The sequence below is a fragment of the Candoia aspera genome, chromosome 3 (assembly GCF_035149785.1).
Source record: "Candoia aspera isolate rCanAsp1 chromosome 3, rCanAsp1.hap2, whole genome shotgun sequence".
Classification (NCBI taxonomy): Eukaryota; Metazoa; Chordata; class Lepidosauria; order Squamata; family Boidae; genus Candoia; species Candoia aspera.
In genome coordinates, this window is record NC_086155.1 from 179,873,366 (window position 1) to 179,894,918 (window position 21,553).

General features: G+C 40.1%; 1 protein-coding gene across 2 annotated transcripts in view; it reads right to left on the bottom strand.

The window, feature by feature from the left end:
* Window positions 1-243: 243 nt before the first annotated feature.
* The window catches only part of TPD52 (tumor protein D52), a 76,237-nt gene continuing 54,927 nt past the window's right edge, over window positions 244-21,553 (bottom strand). The window contains exon 3 of one of the 2 annotated variants that reach the window (XM_063299415.1): window positions 244-468. In XM_063299415.1, coding sequence (XP_063155485.1) covers window positions 327-468 — 142 coding nt within the window. In that variant the 3' untranslated portion in view covers window positions 244-326. The remainder of the gene's footprint in view (window positions 469-21,553) is intronic. The other variant, XM_063299416.1, reaches the window with a different exon arrangement.

Below are 21,553 nucleotides of genomic sequence, written 5' to 3' on the forward strand. Positions count from 1 at the left end.
TGGAAAACCATGATTAAAATAAATGATGACCACAGTCATCTGTCATATTTCACCTGCCAAAATTTGATATAATTATTTGTCATGTAATCAAATCTGGAAAATCTATCAAATTTCTCATTTTTAGTATGAATATAAAATTGAAAGAACACTATAAATTTTGTTATACAATAATAAATGACCACCAAACAAAAGATGATATTTACATTTAAATTTATTTTAATCAGAAAATGGTGAATGAATAATTTGAAATGGAATATTCTGTACAAATGACCTAAGTATTTAGCTACAAGAGAATAGTGATTTAAAAGTAAAAACAAGCATTTATATCAACTTTCTTTTCCTTCCATAAGTCCCAAAAGTACAGCATCAGCTTCCAGTAAGGTTGTATCTTTTGTTGCTCCCAAGAATCTGGAGGAGAGTTCAAGGTCGATCAGTTTCAGGCGGACTTTGGATCCATTTTGGTATTTCCTGGTGAAAAAGAAAAAGAAAAGTTTAATGCCATATACACTTATGCATTCTCAGCTGGCGTTTTAAACCTGACTGTTGTGAGTCTATGCTGCAAACTTCCATTCATCATGTATCGCCTTTGCAATCTTTAACAAGATACAGTTCTTTAAACAATAAGCCATTTTCCCCCTCACAACGTGAAGACATTTTGTTTGGTCTAAAGTGCTTTGGCAAAACTAGTTTTATTTCAAGAGCTGTCTGAAGCAACACATTATACTAAGGAGAGCAAAAACCATGGTTTGCTGAACAAGCTAGAACAGCCTGATTTGTACATAAAGTAGGCTATAATAGGTAGGTTCACACATCAGGCTAAGCTAAACGCAAATGAGTCACAATTTAGGCAAAGATGTGAACTGGAACATTTTCCGGGTTCAAAATTGTCCACTTCAGGCATGTTTGACAGTTCCAAAGTTGTATGTTGTTTGTTTTTCAGGTAATTGTTCTAAAAAATTAAGGAGGAATTTAATGGCTCTCCCACCCTCACATCAAATAACATAGCCCACATACTTGAGCAGACTGACGTTATTGAGATGCATATGGTAACTGGAATCATACTCATTTGCATATGATGCCACCCTGGACTTCTCTAGTCCAAATTCTTAAAAGCAGAAATCCAGATATCCTGCTCTGTTTCTAACACTGGTCTGCAACTAGAGTCAGATTGGATAAAAGCGGAGGCTGAAAATTGTTGTCCATAGTTTCTGGCTAAGGTTTTCCTTTTTCCCAAGAGGCCTAGGTACCTTAAAGCTTGAGCATGAATTTCACTCTACCTGGAAGTAAACCTGCTGGCCAACTTTAATCACTTGGGCTTCCCCTACTAATTTTCCTCAGATTATGAGCAAGCCAGTATACTCCTTAAACAGTGTACTACAGACACAGAGTGCCAAACTAACTCAGGCAAGGTTCTACACCTCTCCATCTCTGAAAGCCTAAGTTACATGAGCACTGGCAATCTATCTTGTGCAGCTAGAAGCCTCAAATCACAGAACGGCCTTCACTCTGGTATGCTGCAACACCCTCCCCTGGCTGTGTTAGAAGAAAGGAAAAGGCAGATCTACTCAGCTGGCAGAGACAATGCAGAGCTCACTCTGGCACAGGATAGTCAGCCCACAGAGCCTGTCTCTAGACCTAGAAAGTAAGAACCTTTCAGCTGGCCTCACTTCCATCAACATGGCAGCAACGAGAGACTGGCATAAAATCTTTGCACAACCATAACTCTGCAGTCAAGTTTGTTAGGGTTTGCTGAGAGACATCACTGTTGCATCCCATCCTTGCCCATCTTTCCCAAAATGACCACTTTCTTATGCCCTAACTAACAGCTGTGGAGAGTAAGGAGGCCCTGGAGATGCTGGTTTTACCTTGTCTGCCCTGCTGTTCTCCCACTTCCTTTAGCTAGGGAAGATGGAGGGAAGCCAGTGAGAGGGAGAATAAAGGCAGCAGGCGACAATCAGACTGTATGAGTGGGATTATATAATGCTGGAGTGCCAGCAAATGTGGCTGGCAAGTGGGCAACAAAGAGGTAAAGATGCTTCCAGAGCATGGGTAATGGTAAATCTTCTGGTTCCCTTGGCAGGCTAAGTTCTGACAGTGATCCAGCTTTCACTTGGGAAGTGGGAACATGAATATTACTTTCAGCTCTTTCCTAGCAAACAAGATTTTGATACATATAAAATAAGCTACTGAAAAAAATGAATGTTATGGACAGTATGTTTACATCATAGGTCCAAATACTGTACATACATACAGTATATACCAGCCTTTCTCAACCTTTTGACCCTGGACCCTTGAAATATTTTCAGACCTTGGGGAATCACTGCCTATTCAGGCTCAAATATAGGCCAGAAGTTACAAAATGATTATATTTGTTTCATGAGTAGGCTTGTATATATGAATTAACAGTGTTCTTAAACTACAAATAAAGAATGAAACTTACTTCTTTAATGTGAAGTTGCCCGAATTTGAAATAATTTTTTTAAAATAAATCATGATCTTCCAAGGAACCCCTAGTGATCTCTCACGGAACCCTAGAGTGCCATGGAACCCTGGTTGAGAAACCCTGGTATATACATACTTGAGTTACCTGTTATATGTACCTAAACAGAAGCGATAGTGTTATTTTCAGAAACCTAATTCTTCCTAAAAAAAAACTAAGCAATAATTATTTGCAAAGATTTCACTTTCTGTACAACTGCTTTCTCTCAAAGAAGCATCACCAAAGGCCACACGGGGGGCAGTCTATAAAAACTATGAGAATATTGAAGTGTTCTAATGCTCCATTTTAAGATGTACTTACTTCCTGTTATCAGAGCTAAAAGAGAACACTGCATCTCACACAGAACTACTTCTTACAATGACAATACTGAAATGACTGCAGCAGTAATGGCTTCTATAGCCTGAAAGGGAGTGGGGAAATTCTTGAAGTGATGGACAGAATAGGCCAAGTCCCTTCCTAGGACAAAATGTATGTGGAAGGGAAGTTTGTTAGCAATTTCTATCTGCCTAATTGACCAACAATTAGGAATATATAAATAGGAAAGGAATTAGGAATATATAAATAAGACAGGAGAGGAAAGGAAAGGAAAAGTGATACAAGTGCTCAATTTTAACCAAAGCTAAAGCAAGCTACAGTAGGAATCAATTATGGTATTAAAATCCTTGGGTTTGGTCACTGTTATCATCTAGAACCCAGAAATTCCCATACAGTTACCAGAGAATGTGACATTTCATCTTTAAACCTGACTTGGCAGATAGCACACATGCCCATGCCGGAATGTTAAAAGTTCAGGTGTTTTTTTCTGATTACTAGAGTTAAACAAATCCCAGCTCTTACCATGATGACTCTCTTTTACTATGTACCAAAGGAGTCTGCTTGTCTGAACAGGACAGGAAAAGAGCAATTAAATTTGATTTTGCATTTCTGCATGAGGAGGTGATTTAGAAGTTTTTCCTTTGGAGAGGTTTTTTGACATTTCCCCTCCCCCAAGACATTCCTTAGCAAGTGCCAATTCACTCCAGTTACTGCTCTCAACCTGAGAAAGAAGGAATTCATGTCTTTGACACAATAAATACAAAGCACACTGAAATGAGGATGCCCTTCGTGGGTAGGGTATCACACTGAACAACAAAACTCTTCCAAATAATCAGGGGTCCTTGCAATATGCATTCACACAGGAACATTCCTTCTCTCCTAAGATGTGAGGTGATTTAATATTATTAATGTACCATGTCATTAACATGTCTGAAAATCAATTATTACTGGATAAGTAAGATTTGCTGTTATTGTTAGCCACAAGATCCAACCATCAGTCTGGTGTCCCAATTCATATTGGTAAAATGAGCCCCTTCCCACATGTATAAGTATCCTCACTTATGAAATAAGTTTTTATTTAAATTCTTAGATTACATTTTCTATGTCTCTAAACATGCCATTTCTATTAAACTCCCCAAACATATTTATTTGGGGCAATATTTTTATTTAAGAATCAACCCAACAAGTATTCTATGCTTGTTGACCTCTTCTATAACTTTTGTCCCCTAATAGAGAGGTTCTGAAATGGAGGTTGCAACTCCCCACTTCCCCCTTGGGAGATTATAGAAACAACTTTGATGGGGTTGCAAATTTGGGGGTGGGTTGCACACACAAAGCTGGAGTGTTGACAAATTTGCTTGGCTTTGCCTGGGCACATCAGCTGGTCCAAGTAAAGTGGACAGTAAAACTCAGAGCAAGTTCTAATAGCAGCACTTCCTCCAAGTTCTAGGAAGGGAGCAGAACACTGCAAGTGAGCCCTTGGTGGTGGGTAGCACATTGCCAATTTGGAGCAGACACAGAAGGCATGTTGCCTGGTCTCCTGTCTGAAGACAACAGTACTGGAGATGCTGTGAGCATTGGAGATTGGACCTAGAGAGAGGGATACTGGAGGACTGAACTGCTACAACCCTGAACTGTCCTGTTCCTGAGACTTGTACTCCTATGTCACCACCCTGCTTGAGCTAGGCTGTTGCCAGGTGAAGGAGGGTTGCCTTCAAAACTACTGGGGTGTCCTTGCTCAATGCCAACGCCAAGTGGAAATTCTCAGCACACAACTCATAGGGGCTGGAACAGAATCATTGGTTCAGTGCAGCACCAAACTTGTGGACAGGTAGAAACTGAATGTCTCAAGGTGCTCATGGCTGGTTCTGCTTCAGCCAGCAAATGAAGTGACCCCTCGGGACAGCTGATAGCGAACAGTCAAGAGCAAAGTGGAAAAGGAGATGTGTGAATTGAAAGCTGAATAGATAAACCTAGACTTCTCTCTTACGTTGCAGCAGGGTCATTAGGTCCATCATATGCTTCCCCCGGAGATGCACTTTTTCCTAATGGAGCAGAGCCACGAGTCATACTTCATCATCCAGGCAGCAACAGAACAGAGCTTAAAGGACCTTCCACAATCTTAAAAGCAAATTTGCTAAAATTATTACTGGCAGATGGTGGTAGCAGCAGCATACTTATTTATCTGTCATCGCCCATCTCCTCCCACCAGAGGAACATACTATATGAAGGGAAATAGGGCCAAGTAGGAAGGAAGGAAGACACTTTCGCTAAGTCCGCAAAATGTTAGCACAGCTGCCAGAGGCCCTTCCACATCTGGAACTATTTTTAGTAGCACATTATTTGGAAAGAGTCATTTGTTACAGAAAGAAGCAGATCTCACTTTAAGTTTTGAGCATATTTTTAGAGATTCAAGAAACAGGAACAAGGCTGCACATACAAAGCTGGAGAGCTGTCACAATGCACTCCTCCTTTGCTCCCAATTTTGTTTTGGCAAGTTAGCACCTGACTTGCCCAAAGTGGGCGTCACAATTCCAGTAACTTCTAAGAGACAGCTAAACCTGTGGCAAAGGTGGGAGCAAAGCCCAGAACTAGTTTTGACAGATGGCTAAACCTGCAGGTCAAGCCATCTGTTAAAACCACCTGCCATCCACACAGTTTTATTTATTACTATTTATTATGTAGTTCTATTCATTCAGGGATCAAGAACTCATGAGTCACTTTAGGGGGCCATGGTATCAAAACATATGAGAATTTCTACCCTAACGCCAACATTTCATAAATTAGATCAAATTACTCCAGAGCTTTATTTTGCTAGCATTTTACACTACAAAATTTTATAGCTAAATGTACTGTATAAAACTAGAAATATATATTCTGGGACTCTGGATTCTGTCAGCAGCACTGTTTCCCAGGGTCCTTGGGATTAATTTAGATGCTTTAATTCTGACACTGGAAATTCTTGTTAATGCACCACATAGAGAAACCCAGATCAGTCCTAGTTTAATTAGTAAAGTCTCCTTCAAGCTGAGTTCAATGCCTGGTGCCTTCAGGAACCAGTCTGTGCAGTTCTCTTGGCAGCTATATGGAAGTGTTGCCATATCCTTTTTTCTGGGATTTTTTTATTACCCAAATTAACCTGCATAAGCATCTTCTCTCTGTCCTACAGAATGAACTCTGCCACTAGGAACACTTTTGGAATGCTGTTTGTTCTGTTCTAACATCATTTCTTTTGATTGGCTTCAGCATATCTTATGAGAACTGGACAGCAGTCACAGAGATACACAGAAGAACATTTCAATAAGTATATTTAAATATGAACTGCATACAATTTAGCTTTTTAATTTTTTTTTTTTTAATGAGACTGTAGCCTTCAGCAGACATCTCTGAATCTCTGGGACCCAGTAAAGTTTACCCCCACCCTCCAAATGCTTGGATCCTCTGAATTATTCTCACTTCAAATATGTATGTTATTTACCGTTAACAAGATTTCTGCTATTGTTACACAATATAGCAAAAACATCTTTTGTTTCCATTTATTAGGTGAAATGCACGTTCTTGGTATTCAATATACAAAATAGAAACAGGCCAAGTCTACTGTATAGCAGACTCATTGGCTGGACAATGGATCTCAGGTTATCTACATTTAAGGGCACTTCAAATGATTATCCTTCTACAAAGTGATGATTACAAATATGTTTGAAGTACTTTATTATTGCCAAAGTAATCTATGAATGTATACTTTATAGAATATACAAACTCCAAAGTGACTGTGTATAGGACAAGGAACATTTACAAGTGCAATACAGTACAATTAGATCAAATATATACATAATAATGAATGCAATAGTATCACAGCACTTTTGATTCTTTGTGACAGGTTATTTATTATATTCTGAATCATAAGGCTCACAGCAATTTACAATTCTAAAATAGAATACACATGGTTTACAATAATAAAATAAATAAAACTGTGATCATCTATAACCCTCTCCCCACAAATAAGTAAAAAACAACATAATGCCAAAATATCCCTACCATGGGTAGGTTTTGCTACCACAGATCCTACTACAGTACACAGTTCAGTTTTACTGCTTTGCAGAATGTTGTAAAAGTCTATGTCAATCTAGCCTGGGGGGCTGCTTGGGGGTGATGTGGAGATGGCCTCCCTGCAGGTTTTTTTTAAATACAGGTTGTTTTGATGGTACAAGAGGTTGATTATTAATAGTTACTGCGTATTCTTTTAAATTTTTCCACAAAGATGGAGTGTTTGCCACTTAGATTTTGCTGCAACAGAAGTGACCTACAGGCCTAAACAAATAAATAAAATGGCTGTTCATATTAGTTTGAAAGAAAAGATTTAAATTATTCCTCTATACAATAATGTTGTTTTAGCACAGTGCTACTCCACATTAGAATTCAGAACTGAAACACATGGCAAACATCTATCAGCAATCTAATGGCATGGTGAAATGTGAATACAATGTTTTGTTAGCTAATCAAAGCATGTATGTGTACAATATCACACCTGTGATCAGTCATAAATATTCAGTACACGAAACATACTATATATATAGAGCCAGTTTGGTCTAGTGGTTAAGGTGCTGGGCTAGAAACCAGGAGGCTGTGAGTTCTAGTCCCACCTTAGGCATGAAAGCCTGCTGGGTGACCTTGGGCCAGTTGCTCTCTCAGCCCAACCCACCTCACAGGGTTGCTGTTGTGGGGAAAACAGGAGGAGGGAGGAGTATTTGGTATGTTTGCCACCTTGAGTTATTTATAAAAATAATAAAAGAGGGATAAAAATTAATTAATTAATTAAATAATCCAATATATACCTTCTTGGCCAAATAAAACACATCTAGTATGACAAATGGATTTATCAATCAGTTATGGTGGGATCATTCATAATTAAATGTAATATTATCATTAAACTACTGTAGATAATGCCAAGATGCCAACAGTTTCCAGATTGCACCCTGTAGATCCATTGTTTATGGCCCTTTAAGCATCCAAAATGGAGATCAGCCAAATCATTCTTGGGAAGCTTTGGTATGGCTTCTAGGGCTTTGATATAGAAGCACTTTGTAATAAAATGTGTAAGCTGGGAAACCTAAAACACAGGGGCACTCAATCTTCTTGTTAGATTCTCTAAATCTGCCTTATCAAATCTTACATCCTATTTGGGTACAATGAAAGTATATTAATCAATTAAATCAGCAAAATTCCTTGTGGGAATATCAAACAGAATGTATTTTCAAACAAATTGTTGCCAATCTACAAATGCAAAAAGGAAAAAAAAACAGATACTCTTTTTGATATAATTTTTTTCCTCTGCAAATTGCAGAAAGGGTAAGAAATAGTACGCAAAAGACCTTCACTATACCTCTTCATACCTTTCTGCCCTTGCAAACTGAAGACAGGAGATTTGAGGAAATGAAATGTAACTAAATCTAGTTTATCTCTCCATATCATTCTAACCTTGTAAACCATTCTTGCTTCCACATATTCATAAAGTTATTCATACCCTGTCTTTTGTTCTGAAAAATTCTCACCCCTTTCTTTCTGAGGATCTAATCAACTCTAACTACATCCTTTGCCTTTCAAAACAATTTTACTTCCATCAAAAATGCTACATTTTCTAATCTCAACTGTTCTTTAGTCTGTTTGAACACATTCTTCACAATTATCTTTTTTTCTATATATACATTATATACTACCTTCCATCAATTTTTGCAGAAATCATTCTCTGTGCATTTTTTCTCATTCAGTTTTTTTCACTTCATTGTTTTTTCAGGTATCCTTTTTCGTACTTCCCATTAGCATAACTCCATACACTTATGGTACTCTCAAGCATAATTCTTTTCACTCTTTTTCAAGTAGCTTTCACAACCTCTTTCCATAAGTCTTCTTTTCATTCACTGTATTGGAAAATTAATTTACTTTCTAATAATTCATGCAATACTCATATATTCTCTTCCTGCAACTGTTTTACTTTCACTCTAGTTTCTTTCATTTCTTTCCTTCCATGTCCATTTCTTCTTCAAAATCCACTTGACACTCCCAAGATGGCCTATCCCAAATTCAGGAACTCTCATTATTCTTGTACTCCCTCAATATTTCATCTTAAAACAATCATCACTACTGTAATTATCTTAAATTTTCACTACAATTTAAACAATCATTCTTTCAGACTTATACTTATTCCTTTGCTATATGTATTGTATGACTTATGCTTAACCCATGTATTTAAAATTTTCAAAGCAGATACTAATCAAGGAGTCACCATTTGCATTCATTCTTGAGGCTTCAAATGGCCTGATCATTTTTTCAATTCTCTTGTATCATTCCCACCCATCTATTTATGTCACCTAGCCAAGTAATTTTTTTGGCCCAGTTCATATTTATCCAGAATATTGCAGTTATTCCCACAACTCCTTTCTGGTTCTTCCATTATCATCATCCACTGAGGTATAACATGCAACTGCTGCCAACATAGTGATTCTTACATTCATACACCCACAATAACCTCGATGACCTGATTCATACTTTGTGACATAGAGTTCTGCCTTTTCGTAATTACACCTACACCTTTACTTCCATTCCCATATTCATCAACCTCACTCCATAATAAAAGGACACCATTCAGATCCACTACATTATTCCCCTTTCCCTTACTGTAGTTTCACCTATCTTCCTTCCTTCCTTCCTTCCTTCCTTCCTTCCTTCCTTCCTTCCTTCCTTCCTTCCTTCCTTCCTTCCATTTGAAATCATAAACTTCCACATGCTAAGGCCATCTCCAGATGAGGCTATAGTTATTGATCTCTGCTGGCCCTCATGGCTCTGCTAAATCAAGGCTTTCACAAAAACGTTTTATAATACACACAAGGTATAGATTAGTGTTAGTTAATTAGTTGCACCTCTGCCACATACTGCATTTTCTGCTAATGGTAAGGAGAGTACTAGTCAGTACATTTAGTGAAGTTAGCAGTAAAATATTTATGTTTTTAATCGGAAACCGGAACAATACTGATTCTGAAATCAATCATTCACTCATTCAATCAAAATTCTGAAAATTATGAGAATGCTTTATCCAGAATGGTTCTGTGGGGGATTTTTTTTGAGGGGAGGTTAGTCTCATTTCTCTATTTTTGAGGAATATTCTCCACCCTTTGTGATATATAATTTCCTAAAATCAAAAATGAAATATGTAACCTTTTCATTATGGTACTGTGCAGGAAAATCTGACAAATGAAATTTAGAAAACGTAACTTCTGTCATCAAAACTGTATTATTAACAGTTATATCATAAGAACACAATGTATGCGAGTCATCTTTCAAGACAGCAGAAAATAATTTATCACTCCTATCATTTCAAAAGGACAATGACAGGAAATATTTTTCTCCCGGATTGTCTAAAGAATAAACACATTTGTGCATGACATCAAAATAATACTTTACTTTCCATCTAGTGACAATATGGCCTCTCTTTTTCTTGGGCATCTGTTACAATAAAAAGAAAGCAGCAAGCAAACACACAAGTCAGTTTCATTTACCTGTCATTATAGGCAGTTCATATCACTGTATTCATTTGTATTCTGCACAGAGGGAAAGGCACTTAGTCCTAAAAGCTGATGACTTCATGTATCATAGCATGCCGTGCAGTATAAAGCATAAAGAAGCAGTCCCACTACAACAATGTGCAAACCTCCCCTAACTTAGGAACAGGTGTATTTTCTGTACAATCAGAAAATATTTCTGTATAGGAAGGAACAGATAGCGTGCAATCCTCCATATATAGTTAGACTCCAGCTTCATCAGTTACAGGCAGCAATTTTAATGGTCAGGCACAACGGAAACCCCATCACCATGCAAAAGCATTTGGAATCCCTTATTATTTAATAGCATCTATTTAATTAAAAAGCTGATAAAAATCAGTTTATTTATGATAATTAATATGCAATAAACTATTAACACGAGTGGAAGAGGTTAGGATGCCCTTCCAAGTCTATTTTCATAATTTTCTTTTTAATTAACTAGTACTTCAATTAGCCTATTCAGTGCCTTGCTTAATAATAGATGTCCCAATCTGAAGAAGCAAAACACAACAACAAACCTAAAAACCCACCTACTGAAGTGGTTGGCACCTTGGGGGTGGGTGGGGGAAGATAATATGCTGTTGAAACACAGAACTGACAAAAGAGGTCTATGCTTTCACTGCACTTTAAGGCTTCTGTAAAGCTGAAATTTCAGTTAATGAATGGATTTGTTCCTAGGCATCCTTTGCACTTGAATTTCAACAGAATCAGGTCTCACACAAGGGAACATAATGATGACAAGCAGTTCTATGAAAGATACAGCTCAGTTTCCTTTAGTCATTCAAGTTTAGAGTCATGTTAATGCTCTTAAAGGCTCAGTTTGCAAGGGAGGTCAGGAATACTTTCCCGATACTGGAAGTATGTAACAGTATTTCAGCATTTTTATTTTTGTTGCCTCCTAGGTTTGAATCAAGAATCTGTTTTTGACTCATATTGGTTCCACATTGCTGAGACCCAAACACAGAAGGTGACGTTCAGAGAAGGACATTGTTACTGGCTGTCCTATAAGTAAGAAACAGGAAAAACATCAACAAGGACACCAAAGTACAACGTGTTATTGAAGCCTTCATAGATAAATTATTTTTCAGAGATCACAATGAATTCAGCAGAGTGGTAGTTTCAGCATTTCACAGTATGTGGGGGTTTACAAACTGGATTTTAAGGTATATTATTCTGACTGCGAAATGACTGAGGGGGCCTCAGCAGGCTGATAGCAGGTGGGTAATTTTGTCTGGTTTTCAAAGTAAGCAGGGCTGGGCTTTTAAGTACATAGATGGGAGATCACTATGGAATATAAGGGATAGAGGCTTAACTAAGAATCTGAAAAACACCATGAATCTGAAAAAAGGCAATGGCAAATCACATTCTTACTGTTGCCAATAAATCTATACGAAGGTATCCATGAAGTTATCAGAAGTCAAGTTCAACTGAAAAGATGTACATTGACATACATATCCATCATATTATTTCCACTTGGCATAAACACCACTGTTTAAAGTGTAGAAAAAGAATAACAAGTAGTGAGAGAGGCAAATTAAAGACAGGAAACAAGAGAAAAGGAAATTCGAATAAATCTAGTTTACCTCTTCTTACCATTCTATCCTTGCAAACCATCCTTGTTCCACATGTCCATCAATTTATACATTATTTTTTGTCCGCTCTCTCTTCAGGAGCTCATCAACTCCATCCAGCAACAACTTGTTTTCTCCTTCCACTCAACCCATTCATTCTTTCTTCATTATTAGTTTTGCACCCATTCATTTGCTATACATAACAAATCAGCTCAATGTATTTTTTCCTGTCGATCACTTTATTTTGTATTCAGGCAACATCCATTCATTGTAAATAATCTCCACAAAAAGGAAAAATAGGAGAAATCTGGAGGGCAGTGTGAATACATGCAGAAGTCTCTAAAATGCTGAAGGAAAAGGGGACATTCATAGGCAATAAAAAGAGGGGAACATAACCAAAGAAGAATATAAGACAGTCGACATAAACTACAGGAAAGGCTAAAGGTCAGAATGAGCTGAGGCTTGTGAGAGATGCTAAAAACAACAAGGAAAAGGATTAGGGTCAACCAAAGAGGGTATTTATTTTTATTTATTTATTAAATTTTTATGACTGCCCATCCCCCCCAATGGGGGACTCTGGGTGGTTTACAATAAATAGCACGAAAAACATAGCCACATAAAAATTACATAAAAATATACATAAAAACAAATGTAAAATCCAAGTGGAGATGGAACTCAATCACTAAGAGGTGCTATGGCACCAGCCATCCCCAGGTGGAGCTATTACTCTCTCGCTCCCAAGCAAGGCGGCAGAACCAGGTCTTAAGTTTATTCTGGAAGTCCGAGAGTGAGGAAACCTGTCTCAACTCCGGGGGCAAGATGTTCCAAAGGGCGGGCGCCACTGCAGAGAAGGCTCGCCTCCTGGACCCCGCTAGATGAAATTCCTTTGCTGATGGGGTCCGTAGCATGCCCTCCCTGCCTGACCAGGTGGGACGGGTCGATGTTATGGGGACGAGACGGTCCCTCAGGTACCCTGGTCCCATGCCATGTAGGGCTTTAAAGGTGATAACCAACACCTTGAATTGGACCCAGAAGCAAACTGGTACCCAATGCAGCTCGCATAACAGTGGTGTCACATGGGCTGATTTTACAGCCCCTATAACTGACCACGCAGCCGCATTCTGGACCAGCTGAAGCTTCCAAATACTTTTCAAGGGTAGCCCCATGTAGAGCGCATTGCAGTAGTCTATATGGGAGATGACAAGGGCACGAGTGACTGTTCGGAGGGCATCTCGGTCCAGGAATGGGCGTAGCTGGCGCACCACCAGAAGATGTGCAAAGGCCCTCCTGGCCACGACTGCCACCTGCTCTTCAAGCAGGAGTCGCGAGTCCAGGAAGACCCCCAGGTTCTGCACTGGTTCCGAATGGGGCACTGCCACCCCATCCAGAACCAAAGATGACAGCTTCCTGGAACCCGAGGAGCCATCAATCCACAGCCACTCTGTCTTACCAGGGTTCAGTTGAAGCCTGTTGTTCCCCATCCAGGCCCCCAGGCACCTGGAAAGGGTGGAGACCGCATCACTTACTTCACCTGGGATGGAAATATATAACTGGGTATCATCAGCATATTGATGATACCTCATCCCATGGTGACGGATGATCTCACCCAGCGGTTTCATGTAGATGTTAAATAGGAGAGGAGAGAGTACCGAACTCTGCGGCACCCCACAATGGAGGGGTCGAGGGCTGGATCTCTCCTATCACCACCAATTGGGAACGGCCCTGGAGGAAGGAGGTGAACCAGTGCAAAACTACACCACCCACCCCTAACCCCCTGAGCCGTCCCAGAAGGATACCATGGTCAATGGTATCGAAAGCCGCTGAGAGGTCCAAGAGAGCCAGGATGGATGCACTCCCTCCGTCCTGCTCCCGCCAGAGGTCATCCATAAGTGCGACCAATGCAGTCTCTGTCCCATATCCTGGCCTGAAACCTGACTGAAAGGGGTCCAGATAATCCGTTTCCTCCAAAATTCTTTGGAGCTGCAACGCAACCACTTTCTCAACCACCTTTCCCAAGAAGGGAAGGTGGGAGAGAGGGCAAAAATTGCCCAGTATAGTAGGGTCGAAGGATGGCTTCTTGAGGAGGGGGTACACCAGCGCCTCCTTAAAGGTAGCTGGAAACACTCCCTCCCTCAAGGATGCATTAACCATCACCTGGACCCAACCACGAGTCACTTCCCGGGCTGATTTTATCAGCCAGGAAGGGCATGGGTCAAGCTGACATGTGGTTGCATTCACAGTCCAGAGAATCCTGTCTACTTCCTCAGGCCCAACAGGATCAAACTGTTTCCAGGGTAAGTACATTCCCCTGGCATCTCCCCAGACTCCACTTCACGCTTAGAGTCCAACTTAGAATGGATCTGAGTGATTTTATCCTGCAGATGCTGTGAAAACTCTTCCGAATGGCCTTGTAGGTGGGTCCCTGGATCTACCTGCCCAGAAGAGATCGAGCGATCTTGAACAAGGCCATTGGAAGGCATTCTGCGGATGCAATAAGAGCAGAGAAATATTCACGCTTCGCCGCTCTTACCGCCATAAGGTAGGCCTTAATAGCGGCTCTAGCTTGTGTTCGGTCAGATTCAGTCGTCTTCCTCCAGCGACGCTCCAGACGTCTCTTAACCCTCTTCAAAACCCTCAATTCCTCCATAAACCACGGGAGTGATGGGTCAAGCGAGGCAAGAGAGGACGCACGGGCATGATCCTGTCCAAGGCCCCGGCCGTGGCCCTATTCCAGGCCATGGCTAAGACCTCTGCTGGACCATGCAGCAGGCCCTCGGGAATAATCCCAGCTCCCTCTGAAACCCTACTGGGTCCATCAGTCGCCGGGGGCGGACCAATTGAATAGGTCCAGCCTCCCTGCGGAGTGGGGTGGCATAATAGAAGGTCAGGGTCACCAGGTATTGCTCCATTGCAAGGAGAAAGTGATGAATCAGTAATGGGTGATGCAGAACTCCATAAGTCCTATTCTGTATCCATCTTTTCTAAGAAGAGAAATGAAGAGTTAGATGGTTATTGTTATGCCACTGGGAGAAAAAGAGGAACAGCAATGTAGGACTGCCATGGACATGGTAAGGGAGAACTTAACTAATTTAAGGTAGCGTTAACCCTTTCAGTCTCTCCATCTGATTGTGGGTGGTTCGAGGAAGAAAGATTTCCTTGAATCTTGAGGTTCTGAAGAAGTGCCTTCCAAAATTGCACTGTAAATTGCACTCCACAATCTGTTATAAAGCGTTTTTCCAGTCCATGTAGGCAGAAAATGTTTTATATATACAGTTGCATAGTTTCTTGAGCTTTAGGTAGTCCTTGAAGGCAATAAAATGTGCCACCTTGGTTAAAGTATCTACGACAACAAGGATGGCTGTAGCTCCTTGAGACCCAGGCAAATCAGTTATGAAGTCCATTGACACTGCTTCCCATGGCTTCTCTGGTGTTGGAAGTGGCATTAGAAGTCCTGCAGGTTTACCCGTCTGATTCTTTGCCCTCCAACATTCTGGACATGAGAGAACATATTGTTTTACTTCATGCAACATACAAGGCTACCAAACTTTGCGGGACAAGAGATTCAAGGGCTTAAAAGATCCAAAATGACCAGCAGCAGGGTTGTCATGGCACCAATGAAGAATTATTTCATGAAGTTCCCCAGGGGGAACATAATATCGACCTCGAAAGCACAAGAGTCCATTATTCCATTTCCACAAGGCTGCTTGTTCAGCTGGAAGCTTGGGCAGTTCTTCTGTTTTGTTTTTCACAAAGGAGTCTTTCTGCTGCTGCTCCTTAAGCTGCAAGAGTAAATCCTCCCCGTCCTGGATTGCAGCAAACTTTTCTACAGGAATGACTGATCGGGGCAGTAAAGGGAGAGATCCCCTCTCATATTTCAACTTTCTGGAGAGGGTGCTGGCTCTTTGATTCTGTCCACATGGGATAAACATGACCTTGAAGTTAAAGTGCAAAAAGAACCAATGAATTTGACGGTTCAAATTTTGTGCCAACTTCAGATGTTCCAGGTTCCTATGATCCGTCCTTACCTTGATTACATGACGCGCCCCTTCTAGGTAATGGTGCCACACTTCAAAAGCCACCTTAATGGCAAGCAATTCCTTTTCCCAAATAGTATAGGCCCCTTCTGCCTGGGATAATTTTCTGGAATAGTATGCACAGGGGCATAAAATTCCAGTCTGAGAGTCCTTCTGCAAAAGGATGGTTCCAATTGCCACCTCGGAAGCGTCTGTTTCTACGAAAAAAGGTTTATTTGGATCAGGATGCCTAAGGATAGGCTGAGTCGAGAAGGCAGCCTTAAGATGCTGAAAAGCTTGCTCCTCAACCTTACCCTAATGAAAACAGGATTTTTTCCAAAGCAAATTTGAAAGTGGAGCAGTGAGCTTTGTGAACTGAGGTATAAAAGACCTGTAATAATTTGCAAATCCTAACAGCCTCTGAACATCCTTAGCCCGACGGGGAGGCTGCCAAGATTGCAGAGCCTCAACTTTCTCAAGTTCCATGGCTAACCTGGTATGAGAAATTCGATGTCCTAGGAAGTCTATGGTTTCCTTGGCAAACTGACATTTCTCCAACTTGGAGTATAAGTGGTTGGCTCGAAGACATTGTAAAACTGTTCGCACATGCTGATAGTGGTCTGACATGGACGAAGAGAAGATCAAAATATCATCGAGGTAGATTACTACATTTTGGTCTAACAGGTTCTGAAATACATCATTCATGAAATGCATGAATACAGCGGGAGCATTTGATAAGCCGAACAGCATGACTGTATACCCATAATGTCCATAATGGGTGCGAAATGCTGTCTTCCGCTCATCGCCCTTCTTGATCCTAATGAGGTTATATGCACCTCTCAAATCAAGCTTGGTAAATACTCGTGCTCCCTTAACTCTCTCCAATAATTCTGAAATCAAAGGTAACGGATACTGTTTTTTGACAGTGATTTCATTCAAACAATAATCACAACAAAGTTTGCTGGATTTCTTCTTTACAAAGAGGACTGGAGCTGCCAACGGAGAGTTGGAGGTTTGGATGAATCCTTTCTTCAGATTGGTATCTAGGAATTCGTGCAGTGCCACTCGCTCAGGTTCAGTCAAAGAGTAAATTCTTCCTGTGGGAAGTTTTGCCCCTTCTACTAGGTCGATGGCACAATTGTAGGGTCAGTGGGGCAGCAACGGATCCACTTCTTTTTCATTAAAAACATCTGCAAAGCCTTGCAGCTGTGGCAGAATCAATGGGTTCTGAAGGTATATTTTACTGGACGCCAATACACCATTAACATGGGAGCTACACTGAGAGCTTGGGAACAAGATTGCTGGTTTAGCCCACTCAATGTGGGGCTCATGGGTTTCCAACCATTCTATACCTAACACTACAGGGAACTGGGCAGTGACAGCTAGGAAAAATTCAATCTCTTCTGTGTGATTTCCCAATCTCATGACTAGATCTATGGTAGAATGGGCCACAGGACTGGAACTTAAGAGACGTCCATCAATGTTTCCACGAGCAAGGGCAGATGAACAGATTTCTGGGGAATTCCCCATTGTCTGGTGAATTCAATGTCCATAAAGTTCATGGTGGCCCCTGAGTCAATCATGGCCTTTGCTTGAACTTCTGTAGTAGAAGGTAGATGCAATGTCACATTGACTACGAGGTGCCAGGAAGGGGGTTGAGGCGTTGGAGCTTTCTTGGTGACTGACTTCGCCCAACCTAACTGCCTATCTAGATGTGGTGTCATGAGTACTGATGGCAAGCTGGAAGGGGCCTCTATCCAGGGGGGAAAACACATGCGTAGTACTGAGGAATTAAGCAGCCATTCAAAGAGACACAGATCAGACCCGCCTTAACTTTTGGGGTTTACCTGTCTGGGTTTTCCCACGCTTCTTCAGTTTGTTAGGATTCTATTTTATGTAGCAGTAATAAACACTAGAGACCTACTCCTCGTCTCAGTGTGATTTCTGACTGTTAGGACATGTGGTTTCCATTTCCCAACGGTGATGGGGTTTTCTGCTTGGCTGGACAATTCCTGGCTAAATGACCAGGCTCACCACAATAAAAACACAAGCCTTCACGCCTTCTTTTATCCTTCTCCAAGGGAGTAAGCTTAGACCTAGCTCCCCCCAATTGCATAGGTTCCTCAGAGGTTGTGCGTCGAGCTGGACAGGGACCCATAGGAAGACCAACTCCTGCATGTTGAAAAGTCTTTCTCTGTTGAAGGCATCCCTCATTTTTCAGACATAACTGCATAAGTGCAGGAAGCGAGGAAGGGCAATCATTATGCATGAGCTCATCTAAAATTTCTGCTGACAGACCTTGTTGGAATTGGTCTAACAGTGCATCATCATTCCAAGTCAGGTCCTCGCAGACCCACTACAACAATGTGCAAACCTTCCCTAACTTAGGAACAGGTATAAGTTTCTAATTCCTCCTCTGACTCAGAGAGTGAAACCGAATCTGAGTCAGAGGCAGGCCTGGTCCTGACACTTACTTGGTAGAGTTACTAGCTTAGTGGATTGAATAAATGCCTTAGACATAGGGCACTTGCGCTTCTGAAAAGCCTTCAACAAAGTGACTCATGATATTCCCATTAACAATATGTGAAAATACGGGCTAGATGTTACTACTGCTAACTAAATGATCACACCCTAAGGATACTCTTTAATGGCTCCACTTCAGCTTGGAAGGAAGGCTGAGTACCACAGCTCTGTCCTGGGCTCTGTGTCAACATTGTTCAACAGTGGCTAGTTGAGGCAATGTTTATCAAGTCTATAGAAGGAACAAAGCTGAGAGAGTAGGCAATAGTTTAGATGAAAAAGGTTCTAACAGATCTAAATAAGTTTGAGTAGTGGGCTGAAATGAATCATATGGAATTTAACGGGGAGTAATGTAAAGTTCCACATGAGAGCCAGTTTGGTCTAGTAGTTAAGTCTCCAGGCTAGAAACCAGGAGACTGTGAGTTCTAGTCCTGCCTTAGACATGTAAGCCGTCTGGATGACTTTGGGCCAATCACTTTCTCTCAGGCCACGACGTCAGGCTTGGGAGAAAAGCCAGTTGGTTAATTCCTTGTGCAACCAACGGATCAACATTTGGTTGATCCACAGAAGCAGACCCTACACCTGTGGGAAAAATGCTAGGAAGAAAAAAAAAAGTAAAGTTCTGCACCTGGGTAAGAAAAATCTAAGTCACAAGTATAGGATAGGGGAGACCTGCCTTGGCAGTAATGCATGTGAAAGGAATTTTGGGTGTCCTTGTAAACCACAAGTTAAACAAGAGCCAGCAGTGTGATACAGATGCTAAAAATGAAAATTTTACCTTGGGATACTGTACATTCCATAATTCTATGACAAACACTGATTTTTGAACTTATATCTTTTTTGTTTTGCCATGCACGTTTCTTAAACAACCCTTTTCTATTTTTCAATTAACTTTTCTCCTGATGTATTCAACCCTCACTTCCATATAACAAAGTGGGCAGAAGCACGCTCTTTCTTATATGCTATTTTTACCTGTTTTGATGTAGATGCATTCCTTGCAACAGATCACAATACTTTTTGTACATTTATCCATAAACACATTAAACAAGTAAGGGGAACTCAAACAATCTTGTTTTACCAGAGCCATTTACCAAGCTTTCTATTTATTCTGACTTCTACCACATAGCATTCTTATGGCACTCAAAAACTTTCAGCTCAACACAAAACATTCTATAATTCAAGCCAATCTCTTTATCATACACTGTCAAGATACAACCAAGATACACATAAATGTTCTTTCTCACATTCATACATTTTACTCATTATCACCTCTGGTGCCCTTATAATCAGTCTTCTGACAAAAACATTCCCAGGCATGTTTAACAACCTAAACCTCTTGTAGTTTTTGCACTCTTGCTACATTACTCTTTGTATAACAGCAATTTTCCAGCTGGCAAGCATAGGTCACTCTTGCACACACTAAACAAACTGCACAACCACTCTATAAGAAATCACATCTACATTTTGACATTTTATATCTATACCTGCAGGCTTAACCATTTTTCAACATTCTCACAGTATGTATGGTTTTGCTTTCATCAATATTTTTTGGACACTACTATTTATAGGATTATTCCCATAAAAATCTTTAAAATACTCCTTCCAGCATTCCTTTCCTTAAGTTTTATCCTTAATGATTTCATCATGTTCATTCTCAATTTACTCTGCTGGAAGCTCCTTGTTTAATACTTTTCATCCTCTTCCACAAACATTATTTCTACCAAAATCATGATTTATTGTCCCTTTCAATCCTAACCATTTTTGTTCTCTGAGTATGTTCTTTGCAACTACCTTTTTCTGTATAAAGAGATTATGCAATAGACTCAAAGGAGATGCTACCTTTTAAATGATCAGATTACTCTTCCAGATCTATCTACACAGAGACTGCAATTATATTCTGAGACTAAGATTATGTTCCAAGATGCCCCTCCCAGAGAGATCTGGCAAGTGGCTGTAAGAGAAGGGTTCATTTAGCAGTGATACCCTGATTGTAGAACACCTTTCTCAGAAATATTACCTAGGGCACACATTATGGTCACTGCTGTGAGATTGGATTTATAAGACCTTTTTAAGGCTGCCTTTAGCTTTTTTGATAGGTGCTATTATATTGTTGCTGGTTTAATCCTTTCAATTTGTATTGTGGTAGGGTGTTTAGAAGTTTAATTATTTTTGTTTAGTCAAAAATCTAGAAGCCCATGTTCAATGTATTGTAAATAATGCTGAAAATTAATCTTCACAATATTTACTAAATTTATCTTGAAAAAAAAATTACATTTACCCAAATACATTTTACAGTGTTTTTCAAGAACATATTTAACTTCATTTTCCAAGTTGTTAAGTCTTGAATTTAAAAATCCACATTCACATACAGACCTGAAACAAGCCACATGACTATGTAGCCATGTGAAGTATCCTTCCTATCTGCTTGAAGGTTATGCTATTAGCCAGGCTTGGTTGAAACAATTCACTGCCCACAAAGCAACCTCAAATCTACTGTCTACAGGGTGTGGGGGAGAAGGACAGAAATCTAAAACATTATGCTACATTCCCATCAGTGTAACAGTTCCTACCACAGGCAACACTTTGTCTTCAACGAAGCAGCTCACATTCAATGTCTGTAAAAATCCCTATACTGACTAGTACTGTATGAATGCCAAGAGGAACATCTGTGTGTTCAGAACTATACAAGCCCAACTTTTTTTTAAGTCCTCTTACACAATGGTCCATCGAAAATGCCTGGTGAGAAAGAATTCCTTCATTCCTTTCCTATATGCTTACATGTATTTTAAAATTTCAATACATAGCATTCAACCACATGTATTCATATTTCTTTATATTGTTAATTTATCTATTTAATAGTTTGTATTAAGTTTATCTTCTACAACTATTGTTAATCTGAAATTATTTTTATACTGAATTAATCCGAATTAATTTTTATATTAACCAACTGCAAGAAAAGTTAAGCAAACTCATTTCTAAATAGTAGAAGTACCAAGATGGGAAAAAAGTATACATTGATAAGATATACTTTGCTATAGA